Raw genomic sequence first — 22,276 nt, 5'->3', positions numbered from 1 at the left:
ATGGAGTGTTGAGTGTAAGAGAGTTCCATAGGTACAGTAGAGAGAGATGAGAGAAAAGGGATTAAGATGTGACGGCTATAGAGGTAAAAGGTCCAAAGATGGGAAAACGTTGGATTGAGCATCAGAGACAAGGGGTGTAACAGGAGATCAGAATTTATATATATATGAGGAGGTGCAGAGCCCTAAAATAAGAGAGGATCATTTTGTAGATGGCACAAAGGTTATTAGGAAGCCGGCAAAGATATTTCAGGAGGTGTTATTGATTGTAATGGACAGGGGAACAATGGGGCCTGGTTTGGGAGGAGATCCTTACTGATAAGCAATCTGTGATTTCTCTGGACTACAGGTATAAAGTTAGGTGCAGATAGGTATAGTTGTAAGTCATCAGCATAGGGATGATAACAGAGGCAAAAATAGTTAATTACATCACCCAGCAAGGATGTATATAGAGAGAAGAGCAGGGGACTGTCACGATCAGAGTTGATAGCAGCCCGAGGATCACCAGACAGACAGAACACACAGGTTTAACAAACCGGAGTTTATTTAGCCGGAGCTAGCAGTAAAATCACACAATACATATAAGCAGTGGTTGACAAATCACCAAGAAATCTACTCGCCACACAAAAAAATCTACTCGCCACCTAGTACCAAACGTATACTGCTTGGGCCAATAGGAGCTCGCCACGATGTTAAATCCACTCGCCCGGGGCGAGCAAATGTATAGGTTTGTCGAACACTGCATTTAAGCACAACGATACAGTATCGGCACAAGGGGACAACAGGGAACTAATCTTACTAGGTGCAAGGTGCTGAAATAGCTAACTTACCTCCTAGAGTGTTTCTTTTGTGCGCGGAAACACAATCTTTACAAAGTCCATAAAAGTAACATGATGCGGTCCCGGGAAACATGGGTTTGACTGAGAACACTTATTCCCGATAGGTAGAAGTTGCTGCTGCAGCTAGCTGGCCTCCTAGGATCTTCTTAAGGTCGGAGTAAATAGGAAGTACGTCTGGGAAAAGACTTGCGGCTTACGTGTAGCCCCAGGGCCCTAGGTCAAAGCTACAGTTATACCCTTTCGTAATTAGAAAGGTGCCGGCCAGTGTGGACACAAAGGCTGTCACACCCACCCAGGTTCCCAAGTGTTAAAAGGTGTTGCACACGGCCGAAAAGGCCAAAGCAACATGCCCATACATGGACTTCCCTCTCCCCAGGCATGTAATGCCTGATACAGCTCCAGGATTTATAGCTCTCATCCAGAGCAAGCCCAGAGATAACAGTGTCGCTAGAGACTGTAGAAGAGCAGGATCACTGCTTTCACAGGCATAACACAATACAGGGTAAATTAGATTGAAGTGGAAAACCTGGAGGCCCAACATTAACCTGGTGGTTCTCCTGATGAGAATAGGCCACAGGGCAAAGATTCAAATGGTTTCAAGGTGTGTTTTTCTCATGCGGCTGAGCACACTTTTGTGCAAAGAGAAGAAACCTTAGTGCCTGGCTGTCCCAAGGCACAGGGAACATATTACTGGCCAAGGGTTGCATTACCTACCCAGGGAGCACCAGCCGGTAGCGGAAATACGGGGCAGACCTGCGAAAGTAACCAGCGCAGTACAAAATACAGTTTTACAACATAATTTTCTGGGCAACTCTCTTCCAGAGAAAGAGAGAAATTTTGTGCCCAGCCATCATAGGGACCTAAAAAAAAAAACTTTGAGGTACAGATGTAAAAGCCGTTTATGCTGAGACGTTGCAGCGGGAATCACACAACACGCCAACAGGAGCAGACACCATTATGAAGGGATTCGACATGCATGAAAAAGGGGTGGAGCTAATCCGTGTCAGTGGTGTGCAATAACGCCTGTTACATCTGTTACATCTGTTCACCTACGGTGTAGGTGAACAGATAACAGGCGTTATTGCACACCACTGACACAGATTAGCTCCACCCCTTTTTCATGCATGTCGAATCACTTCATAATGGTGTCTGCTCCTGCTGGCGTGTTGCGTGTTTCCCTGTTGTGTAGGGTCTACAGAGAGATCCATAGAGGTAGAGAAGGAGTTTTCAAAAGAGACACTGAATGAGCGGTAAGAGAGATGGGAGTAAAACCAGGAGAGGGCAGTGCCACGGATGCCAAAAGAGTGATGAATATGCAGTAGAAGAGGGTGATAAAGAGTGTCAAAAGCAGAAGAGAGGCAATACTTTGGTGAATGAAGTTTTAGTTGAGTATGCTGTGCAGAAGCCCAATTAGAGAGGGTCAGGTAGGTTATTGTAGTTGAGAAAATGAAGTATGCGTAAAGAAAGAGGGCATTCCAGAAGTTTTGAGACAAATGGCAAAACAATGACAGGGCGATAGTTATAAGGGGATGTAGGGTCAAAGGTGATATTCTTGACAATCACATGCTTAAAAAGAGATGGAAAAGTGCCAGAGTAAAGAGATGAGTTAAAGATACGAATGAGAATGGGGACCAGAGCAGGAGCAAGAGATATAAGGAGAGGGGAGGGAAAGGGGTTGAAGCTGCACATGTGGTGGAGGTGGAGGATAAAAGTACTTTTTCCCTCTGTAACTGGAGAAAATGAGTCAAAGGAAGAAAGAGTATTAGGGAGGAGAGGTGTTGAAGGGCCAGAGGGGATTTATCCGTGTATAGCTTCCACCTTGCCCTTGACATACACGTACAGATGCAACCTTTCCTTATTATCCATGGAAATCCTTGAGCATCTCGCAGACATTCTGCTGGATAGTCCATAGCAAATTTAATGGCCCATCGGATTAACGTTTGATGGCCCATCGGATTAACGCTGTGTGAATCCTACCGGGCTGCTCCTGTCTGTAAGAGACACACACCAAGGGCCTCATGCTATAAACAGTGATAAGAGCAAAAATCGCCTGTTTTTTTGACTGGAAAAAAAAACGTCAAACGCGCGACATTAAGCCGCTTATCGCTAGATTCTCAAACTCGCTCAATTCTAGTAGCCCCGATCAGCTTATCGAGGCTGATCACCGCTCTAGAATTGAGATTTCCTCTCCAAATCGTCCCACCACAAAAACTTGGCAAGAAGGTGGTGAGAAGCTGCCGATGAGCGGCGAGGCGGCACTTAGAAACAAAATACATTTTTCCTGCATCGGATTGATGCCGGGAGACTCCGGAGCTGATATCCATTAATATCAGCACCAGAGACCCCTGGCATGAATCAGATGCATGAAAAATATGCTTTTACAGGCAACTTCATTACCTTAGCGGCTAACCGCTACGGCAATGAAGGGGTTAACCACCAGTGCCATGCTTATTGTGGGTAGCGGGGGTGGCTGACTGTGGTTTTTGGCCCTTGGTATGTGTTTACGCCTTGCGGGGAGATTCCGGGTTGGCTTAACCCCTTCATTACTTTAGCGGTTAATACCGCTAAGCTAATGAAGGGGTTAACCCCTCCCGCTACCCACCCGATAGGCCTAAACACCCATTCTTGGGGCTACTACACCCTTCACCCACCAGCACTACCTAGAATACAAAAAAATACAACATCCCTACTAGCCACCTCCTAGGCCACCAAAAACCATTACAATATTTAATAAACAACAATACACAACCCACCCAGCCCCTGTGCCCCCACATAAAACCATTATTTATTTTTTTAGACACAAAATTAATACCACAGGCCGGCTGGGGTCCCCGTGTGGTCCCCATGGGTGTCCGTGGGCGCCACAGGGCACCCCAAGGGTGCCCACGGGTGTCTGGGGGCCCTCGGGTGGTTCCCACGGGTGTCTGGGGGCCCTCGGGTGGTTCCCACAGGTGTCTGTGGGCACTTGGGTGGTCCCTGCAGGCAACCTGTATTTAAAAAAACATGGCCTACAATAATAGTTATTTTGCACATTACTGTACTGTATGTGTTTGGTGGGGGGTGGGGGAGGTGTATTTATTGAAATGTAGGCCGTGTTTTTTTAAATACAGGAATGGTACCGCAGGCCTGCGGGGATCCATGGGGACCACCCGAGGACCCACAGGGACCTCCCGAGGACACCCAGACAACCGCAGGGACCACAGACACCCGTGGGAACCACCCGAGGGCCCCCAGACACCTGTGGGAACCACCCGGGCACCCCTGCCGGCCGGTTCGGTGGTATTAATCCTGTGTCTAAAAAAATTAATAATGGTTTTATGTGAGGGCACAGGGGGTGGGTTGTGTATTGGTCAAAAAACAATATAGTTTTTTTTTAATGCTTTAAAAAAAAATCTACAGGCTTGATTGCCAATAAAACCCCGCAAAAAATCAAAATCAATCCAGGCCCGAATGCCTACTTGTAATCCAAGGTCATCTGTGGCATGGGGACGGCGAATCTTCATGTTCACCGATGCCCTTGATCCTCAGTTTATTGCAGAGTCTTCTTCTGTAAGTATTTCTTCCTCAGTCTTCTTTCTTCTTTTCTTCTTTCATCTTATATCATCTTTCTTCAGCCACCGGATGCGCTATCTAGAGCAAAGCAATCACTACAATAATGGGATCAGATCCCACGATGAATGTTGCTGTGATTGCTCTGCTCTAGATTTTCCTGTCTTATTATTCTCTGCTTTTGCTCCTGTCTATTGGTAACAAATAACTGGTTACAAATATAGGCGAGCTATAAAGGGAAGTTCTACGGTTATATAGAACCATTGGGAACGGGCCTGAAGATTGTGTTTTCCCCCAGAAGTGTTGCCCCCCCTGTTTTAGTATATGCCCCCCCTTGTCCTTATATTTGTATATTTTTAAAAAAATTCTGTTTAGTAGCGTATCCCGGTGTTACCCACCTTTGTCAACTAGCCCCTCTTTTTTCCCCTTTTGTTCTCTACCTCTGTGGAGTGTTCATCAGAGCTTAGACTACAATCTGAGATAATTATTTCTTATCATTTTTTCATTGTTGCACGTACTGTATCATTAATTTTACACTTATTCCATCCACAGTGTGTTACTGTTCAGATATTCAGACTTCTTCTTATTCTGATATTGGTTTTTGATCTTTTTGAGTGCGGGTTCCCATCTTCTAGTGTTTATAATTGATTTTGAAGGATAAAGGGGTTCCTCTGGATTCACTGGACAAATACATTAATCTTGTCTCTGTATTATGAGTGCTGATTTTTACATTTTTTACATACCATGGTCTCTATGGGTTTAATACTCGGTCTTGGCTGAATATTTTGGCATAGTGCAGGTTATTCACTTTTTTCTTTCTATATTTCCAAAGCAATATAGGAAGCCAAAGTGCTTTACATCATTATCCTGGACAACGCCCAAAAAATTGCTGTTACTTAGCGTTATGTGCTTCCAGGTTTATCTATGACCTAAAAATGTTTGCGTTGAGTCACGCATTAACTTTAACGGACTACTGTGGAAATGCATTGAGGTGTTCCAAATCTCTTATGCACATCATTATTAAGGGCTGTTACAGGTAACGCCAGACTGTTTTAGCAATAAGAGGTCTTAACACTACTTTTGGGAGCTTTAATGATCTTCGTTAGCACTTCAGGAGCTAACTTCAGTTAGTGCCTCGTTAAGGAGTTAACGAACCTCTGTGGATCTGTACCATAGAGTATTATAACCAAAACATAACAGGTTTTTAGCAAATTGTAGCTGAGAAGATGTCACTATAACTACAAATATTGAAGTATCTTAGTCGACTAAGGTTAACCTCATCTACTATGTAGATATGTAACTAAATGAAGAAATCTCCAATGTTTTATATGTTGATATGCCGACACACCCACCCATTCCCAGCCACTTGATCATTTCAGAGGGTGTAGTTCTTTTGATAACTAATTTGTACAGTTGTGTTAATAGAAACCCTTATACTGTATCTTCACAGGTCAGAAATTTGTGTTATATGGTCACCAGACGTGAGAAGATGAAACACTCCATATGCAATCTTGAAGAGCAGATTTTTCAACTACAGATGAAGCTTATCGAGAAAGATCTTAATCATGGTAAGAAACTACAGCAAGTAACACTTAGTAAGGCAAAACATATATCTTTAATCTTTGCAAGTTTATATATGAATTTTAAAAGAAAAGCCTACTATTGGTCTGGAATAATGTATTTCTGCCATGCATCAGATTGAGTAAATTATTTTCATTATCAAGCAACTTTGTTTTTCTAGACAACATTTTCTGCTTAAATGGCAAAAAATAAATTTAAAAAATCAGTAAAATGCCCATTCCTTAAGTCAGCACTGGTCTGCATCTTTGAACTGGCTTCGCCATTCATTCCCGTTATGTACAGTATATGTCCAAGTAGTACCAAAGTCACGTGCATTTTGTATTATTTGTTGATGCAGAATTCAAAGTATTTTTTTTCTGCTTGTAAATTAAAAAAAACAAAGCAGTAAATATCTTTCTTGACCTTCCCGTCATTATCCTTTTTTTTTTTTGTGGAATGTCTGAAATAGGAGACTCACAGTATTAGACTGTGGAGGACCTGCACTGTTAGCTTTCTGGGGTCCAGATCACTTTTGGTGAACTTGCACGTCGCTGTTACTGGCCAGCAGCTTCCAGTCGGCCGCCATTTTAAATTCACATATTGCAGTCATCAGGGAACGCTTGGTGTGTAGAGGGCAACAAGTCCTGGACACATAGTAATGTCTGTTGGTACCTGATATAGAAGTGCTGTTATACTGTGCAGAACATGTACCCTCTGCCATGTATTTAATGTCTTCCCCTATGTGACATAGGGACTATTGTAGATCAGACAGGACATAATACAGTTGCTCATGCTCTTCAGGGCTCTGCTTTACTGATTTACCATTGCATCTCCATATGTGGTATGGTTTTCATTCTTTTGGGTGGATGGAACCGATGGAACTGAATGCAAAGTAACTACCAAGTACCTGTAGGATACACTCTCTATTTGTGTCACATAGCCAGTGTATTACAACACTAAGGATAACCTTGCTATGGATTGGAACGTGTGCTCACACCTTGGACTTATGATGTATTATCACCAACTAGGTATTCTGGACTCTGGAATGTATACTTTCTTTTTTAATATAACAGTACTACATTGATGTCTGTTCATTAGTTTTTTTATACCTATTGCTTTCATTATGTACATTAAAGTCTGTGTACCCAGTAATGATTCCACTCCGGGATTTTGATTCCCACATGCATAACTTCCAAGTCCTCAGGACAACTTGCTTTGATCCATGTATGTTTGTTATCCATTTGATAGTCGGTCATTATATTGTTCACTACTCATAACATAGTTGGCTAGTATTTTACTTGATTGGATAGATTTTGCTTTTACAAGGGTGTGTAACAGGGACTTATCATTGTTTGAGAGAACTTGCCTCTAAATCCAGCAGTGTGCTGGTTAATTGCACACAGGCAATCAACCAGACTCCACCAGGCTGATTAGGACTTTTAGAAAAAATGTGAGATGTGAGAAACAGGAAAGAGATTCCTTAGCTCAGATTTTGGGCTGACATAAGGAGAAAGAGGACTGCAGAAATTTCCTTAGCTCACAACTGGGCTGACCTAAGGAAAATATGATGTCTTGACGCACATAAAAGGACTGTATGCTGACAGCAAGACAAGGGGACAAGACCTCTATACCTGGACACAGAGGGTGCCATAGCACACAAGGATGCTGACCCAGGAGAACAGAGAGGCCTTCCCCTACAGCTACAACAGAAACAGAAAAGAGACTTTCTTGTTGGACTGTTGTGTGTGTGTGTCTGCGTGTGTATATATATATATATATATATATATATATATATATGTATTTGTATATATATGTATGTTTAGGGTGCTTCTTATGTTTTATATATATGACAAAAAAACCTCCACTGTATTTCAATATAGCAAATGGAAATATTACTGTATGCTCATTTGCAGTGTTCGACAATTATATACATTTACACGCCCGGGGCAGGTGGATTTAACCCCCGGGCGAATAAATATTGGCCCAAGCAGCACACGTGTGTTTTTTAAATTTCCCGCGCTCGCGCTGCTGTTTTTACAGCGCTCGTGCTGGAGAAAAAAAAAAAAAAAGCCAGAGGCGGGTTCATGTTGTTGGGGGAGATTACCCCGCCTCCGGCTCTCTGAGCAGTGGCCTCCCTCCTCAGCGCTTCTACTCCTCCCCCTTCCGGCAGCCAGCCGCTTCCATGCCTGTCTGCCTCAGGGCCCTGCAGGGCCATCTGTCACCCCTCCCATCGGGCCATCCGCCCCCCCCCCCCCGCACCAGGCCATCCGCCCCCCCCTCGCATCGGGCCACCCGCGCTCCCCTCGCACCGGGCCATCCGCCCCCCCCTCGCATCGGGCCATCCGCCCCCCCCCCCCCCTCGCATCGGGCCATCCGCCCCCCCCCCCCCCCCCCCCTCGCATCGGGCCTTCCGCCCCCCCCCTCACATCGGGCCATCCGCCCCCCCCCTCGCATCGGGCCACCCGCCCCCCCTCGCACCGGGCCATCCGCCTCCCTTCGCATCGGGCCACCCGCCTCCCCCCCTCACCTCCCCGCACCGGGCCATCCGCCCCCCCCTCGCACCGGGCCATCCGCCCCCCCCCCTCGCATCGGGCCATCCGCCACCCCCCCCCCCCTCACACCAATCTCTCCCGGCCTCCGTGACCCCCCCCCTCACCCCACGCGGCGTCGGTGTGCCGCCTCTACGGACAGTCTGACGATCTGTCAGCTGTTAAGGAAACCCCTGATGGCCAGCTCAGTTGTTAGCAGGGGAAATCCCCTAACTGGCTCTTCTCCCTGCTCTAAGCAGGGGAAATCCCCTCACCGGAGCCTCTCCCTGCTCTAAGCAGGGGAAATCCCCTACCGGAGCCTCTCCCTGCTCTGAGCAGGGGAAATCCCCTACCGGCCCTTCTACATCTATCAGTGAATACTGCGGCGTCGGCGTCCCACTCTGGAGGGGGCGTGGCCCCTTGCAGAGGCCCTCCTGCCGTGCGGAGGCCCCCGCTGCCATGTGCGACCCCCTGCCTTACGGGTGAGTGTTTGTGTGTGTGAGTGACAGACTGTGAGTGTGAGTTTGTCTGAGTGAGTGTGTCTGAGTGAGTGTGAGTGTCTGTGTGTCTGTGAGTGTGTCACCCTCTCTCCCTCTCCCTGTGTCACCCTCTCCCTGTGTCACCCACCATCTCCCTCTGTCACCCTCTCCCTGTGTCACCCACCCTCTCCCTGTCACCCACCCTCTCCCTGTGTCACCCTCTCTCCCTCTCCCTGTATCACCCTCCCTCTCCCTGTGTCACCCACCATCTCCCTCTGTCACCCTCTCCCTGTGTCACCCACCCTCTCCCTGTCACCCTCCCTCTCCCTGTGTCACCCTCCCTCTCCCTGTGTCACCCTCCCTCTCCCTGTGTCACCCTCCCCCTCTCCCTGTGTCACCCTCCCCCTCTCCCTGTGTCACCCTCCCCTCTCCCTGTGTCACCCTCCCCCTCTCCCTGTGTCACCCACCCTCTCCCTGTGTCACCCACCCTCTCCCTGTGTCACCCTCTCTCCCTCTCCCTGTGTCACCCACCCTCTCCCTGTCACCCTCCCCCTCTCCCTGTGTCACCCTCCCTCTCCCTGTGTCACCCTCCCCCTCTCCCTGTGTCACCCTCCCCCTCTCCCTGTGTCACCCTCTCCCTGTGTCACCCTCCCTCTCCCTGTGTCACCCTCTCTCCCTCTTCCTGTGTCACCCTCTCTCCCTCTCCCTGTGTCACCCTCTCTCCCTCTCCCTGTGTCACCCACCCTCTCCCTGTCACCCTCCCCCTCTCCCTGTCACCCTCCCCTCTCCGTGTCACCCTCCCCTCTCCCTGTGTCACCCTCCCCTCTCCCTGTGTCACCCTCCCCTCTCCCTGTGTCACCCTCCCCTCTCCCTGTGTCACCCTCCCCTCTCCCTGTGTCATCCTCCCTCTCCCTGTGTCACCCTCCCCCTCTCCCTGTGTCACTCTCCCCCTCTCCCTGTGTCACCCTCTCCCTGTGTCACCCTCCCTCTCTCTGTGTCACCCTCTCTCCCTCTCCCTGTGTCACCCTCTCTCCCTCTCCCTGTGTCACCAACCCTCTCCCTGTCACCCTCCCCCTCTCCCTGTCACCCTCCCCTCTCCCTGTGTCACCCTCCCCTCTCCCTGTGTCACCCTCTCCCTGTCACCCTCTTTCTCCCTGTCACCCTCCCCCTCTTGCTGTGTCACCCGCCCTCTCCCTGTGTCACCCTCCCTCTCCCTGTGTCACCCTCTCCCTGTGTCACCCTCTCCCTGTCACCCTCCCTCTCCTTGTCACCCTCCCTCTCCGTGTCACCAACCCTCTCCCTGTGTCACCCACCCTCTCCCTGTGTCACCCACCCTCTCCCTCTCGCCCTCTCTCTGTCACCCTCTCCCTCTCTGTCGCACTCTCTTCTTCGCTCTCTCTGTCGCACTCTCTTCTTCGCGCTCTCTGTCGCACTCTCTTCTTCGCGCTCTCTGTCGCACTCTCTTCTTCGCGCTCTCTGTCGCACTCTCTCTGTCTCTCATTCTCTGTGTGTGTGTCTCTCTTTCTCTGTGTGTGTGTGTGTGTGTGTGTCTCTCTCTCTTTCTCTGTGTGTGTGGGTGTGGGTGTGGGTGTGCCGCTCTCTGTGTGTGTGTGTGTGTGTGTGTGTGTGTGTGTGTGTGTGTGTGTGTGTGTGTGTATCTCTCTGTCTCTCTCTCTGTGAAGCGCCGACGTCAAGACACTGGTTACGGGGTTCAGGAAACTAGTCATTCACATCTGGCTTTTATTTCTAGATCCGACATTTACACACGCGCACACACACGACTAATTGTAGTATAATGTAATAACAATAAATACATTTATGTAAAAAACGAATGTTGTTCTGACTAGGAATTTATTAAATGTATTTTATTTATATATTTTAAAGCGGGGTTGGGGGCGGGACTATGGGCGGAGTTGGGGGCGGGACTAGGTGGCGAGTAGATTTTTTGGTTGGGCGAGTAGATTTTTGGGTGATTTGTCGAACACTGCTCATTTGCATGTCTTAGACAGGTCTGCAACCCTGCCTTTCACCATTATCACCCAGCATACAGTGCTTCCACTGCAGCAAGGGATTCTGGGAAATTACATGCAAATGAGCACACAGTGCCACCTTTTGCTTCAAACCATATACCATGGTCCCCTATAAGCTTATGCTTGCTGCATTTGACAGCTTTGAGCACCGCCTGGGTTAAGATGCATAGCCAGTAAACCCATCCAGACGTTTCGACCTTAATGGTATATATAATACGCATACAGTACACACATGTTTTCACTGCGGATTGCAGTACTGTTGCCAACCTCTAGGTCGTGTATATTTATCAATATCTCCCAATTGTAAAACTTTGGCAAAGGCAAAAAAATGTCCTCCCAGCCACCCTCATTGTCCCAGGTCTCATCCAGATGTGAATACAAGACCTCAGAAGTTTTCTTATGAATTCCCAACACAAATTCAAGGAAGTCTGCATACCATAGTAGGTCATGACATACCAATTTCCCTTGATCCCTTGACTTGAATGATCTCCTTGCTCCTCCCCTCCCCCTTATTTCATACCTTCTGACTTTGACTATAACCAGATGGACCCCTTCACTCACTTCTCTATTTCCGTACTATGTTACTAAACTATAACTATTTTTTCATGATATACCAATTTTTACTCTACACCCAATATGCTTCAGTAAACTTAGAAAAATGGCAAAACATGAAGCTTTATTTAAAAAAAAAAAAAATCGGGCCAATATGGTCTTTACTCTGAATCTTTTGGCAATAAAACCACCAAATATCTGTGACATTGAGGAAGCCAAAATTATTTTGCAAATGGAGAAGGCAGCAAAACTAGGTCATGTTTTCATAATGGGTTGCAAAGGGACAATGAGATTAGAAACAAATTGAAAACAAAGTAAGTAAGATCCACCCAAAAAAGTTCTTCAAGTAGCTTACTGTTAATAACAATATAGGACCCTTTCAGTGAGAGATGGGCAGGCTAATTGTTGCAGATAAGGAAAAGTTGGGGGTATTAAATACATTCGTTGCCTCTGTATTTACCAAGGAGAAGTCAATTGAAAAGATATTGCAAGAGGAGGGAGCTACAACCTCTATATAGATGGTTTTCAACCTTTTTTTTTTCTCGGGGCACCCTTAATCACAGTACTTAGTTGCCGAGGCACCCTTACAACAGGACAGTCAGTCACAGAAGATACAGGACAGAGAGGGGAAGAGAGTCACAGGAAACGGAGGGCGTCACAGAGGGCAGGGAGTCACGGAGAGTCACAGAAGACACACACAACAGGACAGAACAAATACACACACAAAAAACAGGACAGAGACAAACAGCCTCACCTCTTTCTGGGCCCATGCAGCTTCCTCCTCGCTTCCTCCTCTACTTAGCTACACCGCCTATGCTCCTGACACCACCTCCTGATTGGCTGCATTACACAGCAGCAACAGCAGCCAATCGGGATGGAAAAAACTACCCAGTCCCCTAGCAAATGCCTTGCTCTGGGAGATCAGGGAAATCCTGCGACAGCCTTTTGATCATCTCAGGGAAACCCCATGCTGCCATGGAGCCCCGGTTGGGAAACACTGCTCTATATTAATGGCTTAATAAAATGAAAGTAAATAAAGCACCTGACCCCGATGGTATGCACCCAAGTGTTCTTTAAGATCTAAGTTCTGTAATAGCCAAACCATTATATTTAATGACTCAATTTCCACAAGCTCAGTACCACAAGATTGGCGTAAAGCAAATGTGGTGCCTATATTTTAAAGGGGAGTTAGATCACAACCAGGGAAATACAGACCTGTAAGTCTGACATCAATAGTGGGGAAGCTACTTAAAGGTTTAGTTCAGGATAATATTCAGGAATACCTAATGGATAACAAAATTATTAGTAATAGTCAGCATGGATTTGTGAAGGGTAGGTCATGCCAGTAGGAATTTAAACCAGGGTGATGCAGTTGATGTTATTATTTATTTTATTTATACAAATTTTCTTCAGGAAATAGAACATTGGGAGTTAAAGTCTCGTTTTCAAGAATGAAAGTTACGATGATAGTACATGGTTACATTAAATGAACAGAGGTTATACATTCAATTTACAGACATTTCATGGCCATTAGAGATAATATGGGTGTTTGATGTGGTCTACTTATATTTTGCAATGGCTTTTTATACGGTTCTAGTAGGGAAAAGCAACACAAAGCACTTTCAGGTTTACTTAATCTAATTTATTACAGCCAATACACAACATTTCGACCCATAGGTCTTTCTCAAGTAAACAAAACGTGGCATACTGTACTGTGAATGTCCAATAATGTCCTTCTTATAGCCCCCACCTTCCCATAGTGCCCTTTGTTGATTATCCACTATCTTCTAGATCTGTGGTGATGTTGCTTCAGTTCACCTTGACACAGTTCCACACAAATGTACAAAATAAAGGAAAATGGTCTTAGTAAAAATATTTGCACCTACAGTAGATTGAAAACTGGTTGAAGGACAGACAACAGAGAGATGTCGTAAATGGAACTTTTTCAGGTTGGGCTAAAGTTGTAAGGGGAGTACCTCAAGGTTCGGAACTGGGACCTCTGCTTTTTAACTTGTGTATTAATAACTTGAGGTTGGCATAGAGAGTAAAATCTCCATCTTTGCCGATGACACAAAATTGTGTAAAGTAGTAGAATCAGAGCACAACCCAGGGACAGAGTCCTGTAAGAGTATCCGTAGTCGGTATGGAAGCAGGGGTCAGGGCTGGCGGCAGATTTGCAAAGTCCAGGGGACAGGCAGAGGTCAGGGCTGGCAGCAGAGGTGCAAAGTCAAGGAGGCAAGCGGAGGTCAGGGCAGGCGGAAGGCAGCGAGGTCGGGGTCACGGTCCGGGGTCAGCAACAGGAATTCAAAACAGGCAAGAGGGTAAGGTGTAACTGCAAAGACCGACAGGAGCTGCAAACGTACAGAACTTTGCTCGACGACTCCCTATGGTAACTGCAGCCTTATAAAGCAGGCGGCCAGTACCCAAAATGGCCACAGAGAGCAGAAAGGGCAGGAGAGGCAGAAAACCCGGACTGCAGTGAAAACCCGGCACGGATTTACTTTTTGGTTAGGGCAAGAGAAAAGGGAGCTATAGAAATTGTCCTGTTAACAGGCTAAGCCCTCTGGCATTAAAACACGTTGCACTGGTCTGTACAATCTTGCCTATTCATTAAGGAGTTCCCTCGAAAAATCAGATCAGAGACAATGCTTGCTAAATCATAGTCCTGTTCATATAATCTGTCATATTAAAAACTTAGTGGAAATTGCAATGGTATGCTCTGATAGTTAAGAAAAAATATATAATATATTCTGTGGTTGCATGCTATTTCCTAGAACTCCTTTCTGCATTCCTACATCTCTACCCCTTGTTTGGATGGTAATTACATATTTCGGACGCCAAGTTTATATATTTTATTTCTCTGAAAGCTGCATCTGGCGCATTGGCACTTGTTACTGGCAGTTCAGTGGGTTTCTGTGCCGCTGCCTCGCCTCAGAATCAAAAAGGTTAAGCTGCTGTTTGGATAAAAATCGATTTCTAGAGACAGTTTCTTATCCGTTAGAAGGCCCCACCTAAGTTGTTAAAATCCGGTTTTCTTCCAAGAGAGAGGAAAAAAATAAACTAAAAGTGGAGGCAAGCTTCACATTTTATAAATGTTTTCCCTGTCCCCTTGTCGATGGCAGCACATGAGGTAGAAAGCCACATTTGCATCAGGTTTTTCCAACGGGAGCATCTGACTGGTTGGCGGCTGCTTCTTCATACAGTAGTGTTTGTGGCTTTGGAGTAGGCTCCTAAACGGTCACATGTTTGGTTTCCTTAGCAGACAGTCTGGTTTGGGAATAGGGCTGCACAAAACAATACTTTGATTCATCCTTTCTGTTGAAGTTCCTATTTACTATGCCTGTTTTGTTTGCTGGAAGCATATTAAGTAGGAAACATTTATTTTTTGGAAATAGCCATGAATATATAACTCGGTAATAATATAATGTATAATTGATATACACTGTATAAATATTTTTAGATTGTGCTTACAAGGGCTATGAATAGAATTTAGAAGAGTAACAGTAGAGCAACTAACACCTATCAAAAGAACTTTTAAATTGAGTTTTAGAGAGTTCTGATCAGGGCACTATTGAAAAGCCCATTGAAGTCCATAGATGTTTCCGTGCGATAACTTTCAGGCACTGTTGGAATTTAATGAACGACCGCCTTAAGTCAAAAGACAACAGGAGCAAAAATGACGTACTGTACTTGGGGTCACAAGACGTAGACATGTTTTGTACCTGATTCTCAAGGTACAAATGCTCTTACAACTCAATTCTAAATCCAAATATAACTAGTTTTGTGTCCAGTCTGGGATAACATTACAGCCCCAGTTGTGGTCCGAAATAGATGTTAATATGGAATAGCACTGCTTAGTAAATATATATGCCTGGCTCTGCATTAGATTTCATGCTGTCATGCATTGAACACACATTGGAAAGTGATTTTATTTAGAAGCACCTGAAATATCTTACTTCACTTCTGCTGTTAGGCACCCCTTATTTTAGCGTCTATTTGATAGAAGTATCAGTAGTCGAACAGTGCTGTACACCAGTAGTTCAAAACCTGCACTTGAGGTCCTACAAAATAGAACGCCACAACCATGGGTTTCTAAGCGTCTAAACATCCAAGCCAGATCAGATTGTAGGATTAATCAATGGCACACACAATTGCCCTTATACTATATTTGATTGTGACTATCGTACTTGGTTATCCACAATCCACAAAACATGGCCTTGCTGGGGTATTCCAAGGAGAGGTTTCAGAAACACTATTTGCTGTGGCAGAGGCAGACGTAGAAGCTAATGGCATTAAGCTATAATATTTTATTTCAATTAAAGGAAGAAAATATATATTTGTACCCAGTTACAAAAATGTGGGAATGCAGAAATGTTGGTCCTTTTATTATGATGATACAGAATATAATAACATTGAGGACCGCTACCCTGTGCCATCTAAAACATTGCATTCTGAATTGTCCTTGCAAACTACTGGGGTGTTCATGATAGAAACATAGGAGCAACCAAGAACCACTTGGTGTTAAGACATCAATACAGAGATAATATTGAAACCTTTCTTCTGAATTTCACGCAGTGTTACCCTGAGATTAGACATGTATTTATTATTACATTTATTGCATTCCATCACACTATTTATGCAAAGACTACAATGATTTTTGAAGGAGATGTTTTAGTGCTTCATTAGTACCCAATTATAGGTAGGACCCCTTATTGATTATCTAATTAATAACTACTGTATATACATTTTTGCTTACAGATCTGCAACTGAATTTACTAATGTATCGTCTCTGAATCCGGATGGAATACTGGAGAAATTAGAAGAAAGGGTAGAAATAGATCTTTTTTTTTTTAGTATACAGGCATACCCCGCATTAACATACGCAATGGGACGGAGCATGTATGTAAAGCGAAAATGTACTTAAAGTGAAGCAGTACCTTTTTTCCCACTTATCGATGCATGTACTGTACTGCAATCATCATATACGTGCATAACTGATGTAAATAACACATTTGTAACATGCTCTATAGTCTCCCCGCTTGCGCACAGCTTCGGTACAGGTAGGGAGACGGTATTGCAGTTCAGGATGTGCTGACAGGCGCATGCGTGAGCTGCCGTTTGCCTATTGGGCGACATGTACTTACTCGCGAGTGTACTTAAAGTGAGTGTCCTTAAAGCGGGGTATGCCTGTATAGTGTAACAATTGCATCGTTAATGCTAAGAGGGTTAAGTCGTCATTGTCAGATGTTTGAAGCAGTATTCCGGCCCCTTATCTTCCCCCCGCCCGCCCCCCTTTTTTTTTATTTTGTACCTGAACAAGGGTTTCCTCGGAGCTGATTCGTTGTTCCCCAACCTCCAGAGACTTTCATGTCCTAAGATACTGGATTTTCTTTTGTGCCAGTGTATGACACTATAAAACTACCAATATGCCTGCGGGTTCACCAATAGAAGGTGGCAAAGTTTTCTCCCAATGGCGTTGCAACTTTCTCCTTGCAGACGGAGCAAGCCTGACCCTGCAGCCATTTTGTGTCCACCAGGCACGTATTCATGCTCAGTGATGGTATCTCGGGAAATGCGGGGTCCCTGGAGTCCAGGGGTACAATAGATCAGCTCTGCGGGACACCCTGGTTCAGGTAGATAGGGAGGGAGAGAGCAGTGTGGACTACTGCTTTAAAGCAAGACTTCCTTTTATCATTACTTCATAGTGAATCACAGGTACCAATTCTTGACAGCATCAACCATATACTGGGAGCCTTAACCCTCTACATACAGAGATATTCAACAATACATATTTGAAATCCTCTTTTCAGGGAAAACTGTGCGCCAAAGCGGAAACCAGCAAAGCCAACTTCACAGGGATGTATTTGCTTCTTGAATGCACATAGTCCACCAGTGCACTCTGGGGTTTCTCCATCCTCAGCCTTCTCCTGAACCACTTCAATGCTAATAATCATGGGGAGCAGTACTGTAGAAAGAAGAAGAAGCAGGCACACAGTCTTACTCAAAAGGAGGTTTAATATGCCATAAAGTCCAACGTTTCGGCAGTCAAATACTGCCTTTCACCTTGAGAAAGGCAGTATTTGACTGCCGAAACGTTGGACTTTATGGCATATTAAACCTCCTTTTGAGTAAGACCGTGTGCCTGCTTCTTCTTCTTTGTACTGGAACTTTTGGGACTACAGGAGCTCCCCAGGACCAGCGCACCGGCAGCTAAGAACCCCACCTCTATTACCATTGATATTGAGTGCGTGTCTCATCCTCTGAGCAGTACTGTAGATACATACATAGACCATCAACATTTTAATAGCTACAAATCGTGGAATATATTATAACACAGAGAAAAGTGTGTTTGGATGCACTGCTCCATTTTTGGGGCACAGTTATGTCATACGTAAGAAAACGTTTCTTACATCAGGTGCAGAATGTTAGACTTACTTCACTTCAGATCTAGCTGATGTTTAGGCACAAATAAAAGGCAAAAAGGGTGGCACACTAAGACGCAACATTTTATACATCTCTATGTTATATGTGCTCCATGTACAGATGCAGTGAGCAACATTGTTCCACCCGATAACCTCAAAATATGTAAGCATGCCTCGGAATATCACAGTGTCTCCATAGGATTCAATAATGATGTAGCTGCAGAATGCAACAGTATTCCTGGGCACATGGGGAAAAAAGTCATAGACCACAGGAGAGGGCTTTCCAAAAAGAAATGGCAGATGTTTTCGGGACCACCACTAAGTGCAGCTCAAATTACAGCTTGTAAAGTAACTATGATACTCATTGATAGTGACCCCTTCTTCCTGGGAAAGCTCTATTCACATTAAATTAAATGAGGCTTCACTGACGAGGAGAATGACATCCTACAGCATTTTGAATAGGTATCAATGGCCAGAAAAATAAACTGAGACCAAGATATTGTAAGTCAACCACTTGGCTTCGGTATTAATCTAGCTCATGTTCTTTTGATTATCTCCTATATTGTCCCAACAGTTATAAGTACTTAAATTGTCACATGGGGAATACAAACCACATATATTTTGAGAGGATTTAGAGCAATGCTTTTTAATGCGTTTTAGCATTTGTGAAAATGTAGCTAGATTGCTAGTTTTGGACCAATACTTAAAGTATTTTTTCTTTTTATATAGTGCTGCCAGCCTCCGTAAAATAAGTAAGAATGTATATGCAGAATGTATATGCAGAAAGCAGTGTCCAATCTTTATGGCTACAATATTGTTATCCCACAGCAAAGATGGTAAGACTTATTGTGTAAACTGCAAGTTCGCTATGTCTGTGATCTCGCACGGACAGCACAATAGGTTACAATGGGGCTAACCGTGTGAGATCGCTAAAACGGGCAATCTCGCAATGTACAAAATATGCCCCAAAGTGTGTCTTCACGTGGGCAGTTCGATCGTCATTGTTGGCATCTGGTGGCTTTTCTTAATCCTGTTTCCTCAGTAATGGTAGAGACAGATCAATGTGTTTTTTTATGTTTTAAATTTTCAGTATGATCAGCCTTCAAGGAATATTTGTCTGTTTGTTTCTATCTGTCTGCTGGTTGTGTCTTTGTTTGATATTCGCAACTTAATGCTCATTCTGTGCTGGCAATGAAAAAAAAATTTATAACAGAATACGACATACATTTGTATATCATATAGCACGGTCATAGAGCAAGTACAATACTGTATGTATGTGATGCTGGAGCTCTGACTGCTTCTTAAATTCAGGATCCACCTACTGCTGCAGTATAAAGCAATACTCAGATGTGATATGAGAATACATTCAACTGATTGCTGGTCATATTTACTAAGGGGTTCTATGCTATAAAACAGGGGTAGCCAGCCCACGGGTCGCAGGCCCTTCAGTACTTAATGTGGGGCCCCTGCTGCAGCTACAACAAAGGTCAGTGGTCGGCAACCTGGCACTTTCATGAACTCCTCGTACTACTTGCTCTGTTCGGGGGCCCAGCCGGCACTTCATCCTTTTGTGCGCAGGCTGCGTCGCTGCGTTGCACCAGAAGCTGGTCCCGACTTCATCAACGCGAGACGATTGTGCGCCAAGGTAAAGTGTGAAGAGTTGTGTGATTGATTCTGTGTGTGTGATTGAGTGGGGGGTGGGGTGGGAGGATGGTGTGTTGGGAGGGGGGAATTGAGTGGTGTGGGGGGCAAGAATTGAGAGGGGCGTGGGGGAGAGGGTGGGGGAAGTGTGTGAGGAAAGAGGAGGGGGGGAGTGGGAGGAGTGAGCTTGGGAGAGGAGGTGAGTGAGGTGAGGGGGAAAGTTCTGTATAATAAATGAATTAGGTATTAATTAGATTTTAAAAAATTTTTGCAGCCCTTTGAAAATGACACTGCTATAAGACAACATTCTGCACAGATAGACACCTTATGGCTCATTGAAGTAAATGGGGATTGTAAAGTGTTTTCTTGTGCCGGAAGGGGTATTGTGGCTTAGATTATTAAGGCTACGGCCCCAGTGCACGACGAAATGCCTCCCGGTGCACCCCCCTCCAGCCGAGCGATCTGAAGGACTTCAGATCACAGGCGACTGGGGGTCGTGGCGGGGGCGCTGCCATGGCTTCACGCGGCTTGTTCGCCCTCATTGTCTGAACCGCCGGCGTAGCCATTGCTCGACCGATGCGCCAAAAGACAAAATTCTTGTCTTTTGGCAAAGGTGGTCGCGCATTGTGCAGGTGTTTTCGCAGGCAGCTACTGGGGCCGGCCCCATAGAGGACCGTACCTTGTGTGCGTCATGCGTGCAGCCGCCGGGGCCTAAGCTTCTTCTGCTTAGAGTACACAGACTTTAAAAACAATGCTGATCCTCATTGTCCACCCCTGAGGCTTTCTAAGCCACTAAAAACACTAACAAACAAATATCTAGTGAGTGAAAAGACTATCCTACTGGTTGAAGAGGACAATGAGGGTGGGCACCACACAACTAATGTTTCTCAGAAATAGTGAGAGCAGACTGAGGATACTTCAAGTTCTATTATCACTGTATGAAGATACTACAGATGTAGTAAGACTTACTGTCCCCAGCACCGCGGACGAACAAGCAAAAGTCTGCGACACTGGGGACAGTGCCTGACGCAATCTTGCTGTGGGGGGTGCAACAAAGGAGTTAAAACATGTGCTAAAATAACAGGACTTGTTACAATAGAACAGGTTCAAATTGTGCATTTTACAGTCATGATAATGGTAGTCAACGTTATCTTGGTTCTGATGGCATTTTTAGCATTGTGAATCTCCTGCACTAGATGACATGATTAAGGTAGCAGGTCGTGTTAGAATGGCACTTGGGTCTATATTATAAGGAGCCTCTTCTCAGCTTGGAAGGCTGCTCAGCATTACTCATCATTGATCCAAGGCAATTATTATTATTACATGTCTTGGCAGTCAGTAAACACAAAAGTAAAACACAATCCATCTTTTCTTCTTTGTGCAGCTTGCTTATACTTGACTGCGGCTACTTCATAGATTTCCTTTGAAAGAAAATCAGAATTTGGGACTGTTTTTTTTGTTATTATTTTCTCCAATGTTGTAATATCCATGTTACGCTGCCAAAAGTCTATTTGTTTTTTGTTTTTGTTTTTGTCCAGCCAAGGCATTTATTTTTGGCATGTTAAACTTAACCCTCATTTTTATAATGTAGTGCCATTTATTTAACTCTTCCTTTGATAGAAGAGATTGTATCACATGGCTCTGGCAGTGACGTGCTTGTCTATTAACAAGAAAATATCTGCTTCTTTCCTATGATTAAAGAATAGCATGTTAAGAGCCACCTGGAAATGAACATGGAGCAGTTTGAATATGCTTCTTAATAGTTCTGGTCCATATTTACTAATTTTCTACTTGGTGCTATTCCATACGACGCCTTCCAGTGCTGGGAGACACCTCACTGCCCGTTCACTTCCAGCACTGCAAGATGTCTTAGCACCCCTTAGTAAATATGAGCCACAGTCCCATGTAGAACCAAAATGAACTAAAACTGTAGCAGCGATTTGTTTAATCAGATACACCTTGAGGATCAAGACCAGTAGAACTTTTGCGGAGGGTCTGACATGTTAGTTTCTTTATGTGAACTAATAAACACGCTTTTTCTTAATAGAGAAAGAAGAGAGGGAAGCCGTGTTGGTCCTTTCTTGAAGTCAGTGGTAGTTTCTGTGTGATTTCTGCACTATCACAGTTTAATGAATAACCCCCATAGCTCCCGATAAGTGGAAATGATGGCTAGGTCTTTTGCCCACTTCAAAACCTAATTAGAATTGAACATTGACCTTGTGGGCATATGCCTTTTTCTCATCCTAATCTGTTTGTTATGTTCTTATTCTCTAAGCTTGTTGTTTGCCAAAGCACACTTTCTGGGAACTTGATACGCAATCCCCTTTATATAATATTTCAAGGTGAGATAAGTGAATACTTCAACATTAACTAAATTAGTATTGGGAGCAGTTGGACTAGAGAAGTGCTACATTTTAGCAGACGTACACAAAACCAGGAACATTTGCAGGGTTTTTTTTTTGTGTGAAAAATGTAGCAAAGCACAGTTAAAGGTAATAACATACCTGAGGTCACATAAGTCCATATTTGCGTAATTTTGAGTGTGTGAACTTTGGCAAAAAAGCTAAATAAGTGAAAAACCTACTAAACATTTGCGCAGCCTATCTGAAGATATTTAAACACCTCTAAATGATACAGATGTAATACACTGAGTTTAGTTCTACCTATGTTATTGTCATG

At 44.7% G+C, this 22,276-nt stretch overlaps 1 protein-coding gene across 4 annotated transcripts in view; it reads left to right on the top strand.

Moving 5' to 3' along the window:
* Nucleotides 1-22,276, top strand: part of JADE2 (jade family PHD finger 2) — a 352,120-nt gene that overhangs the window by 313,731 nt on the left and 16,113 nt on the right. For all 4 annotated transcript variants that reach the window (XM_075601153.1, XM_075601154.1, XM_075601157.1 and 1 more), the window contains exon 12: nt 5,836-5,953. In XM_075601153.1, the coding sequence (XP_075457268.1) occupies nt 5,836-5,953 (118 nt within the window). The remainder of the gene's footprint in view (nt 1-5,835; nt 5,954-22,276) is intronic.

The sequence above is a fragment of the Ascaphus truei genome, chromosome 5 (assembly GCF_040206685.1).
Source record: "Ascaphus truei isolate aAscTru1 chromosome 5, aAscTru1.hap1, whole genome shotgun sequence".
Taxonomy (NCBI): domain Eukaryota; kingdom Metazoa; phylum Chordata; class Amphibia; order Anura; family Ascaphidae; genus Ascaphus; species Ascaphus truei.
The sequence above is the reverse complement of the archived record's forward strand: the minus strand, read 5'-3'. Positions and strand labels throughout refer to the sequence as shown.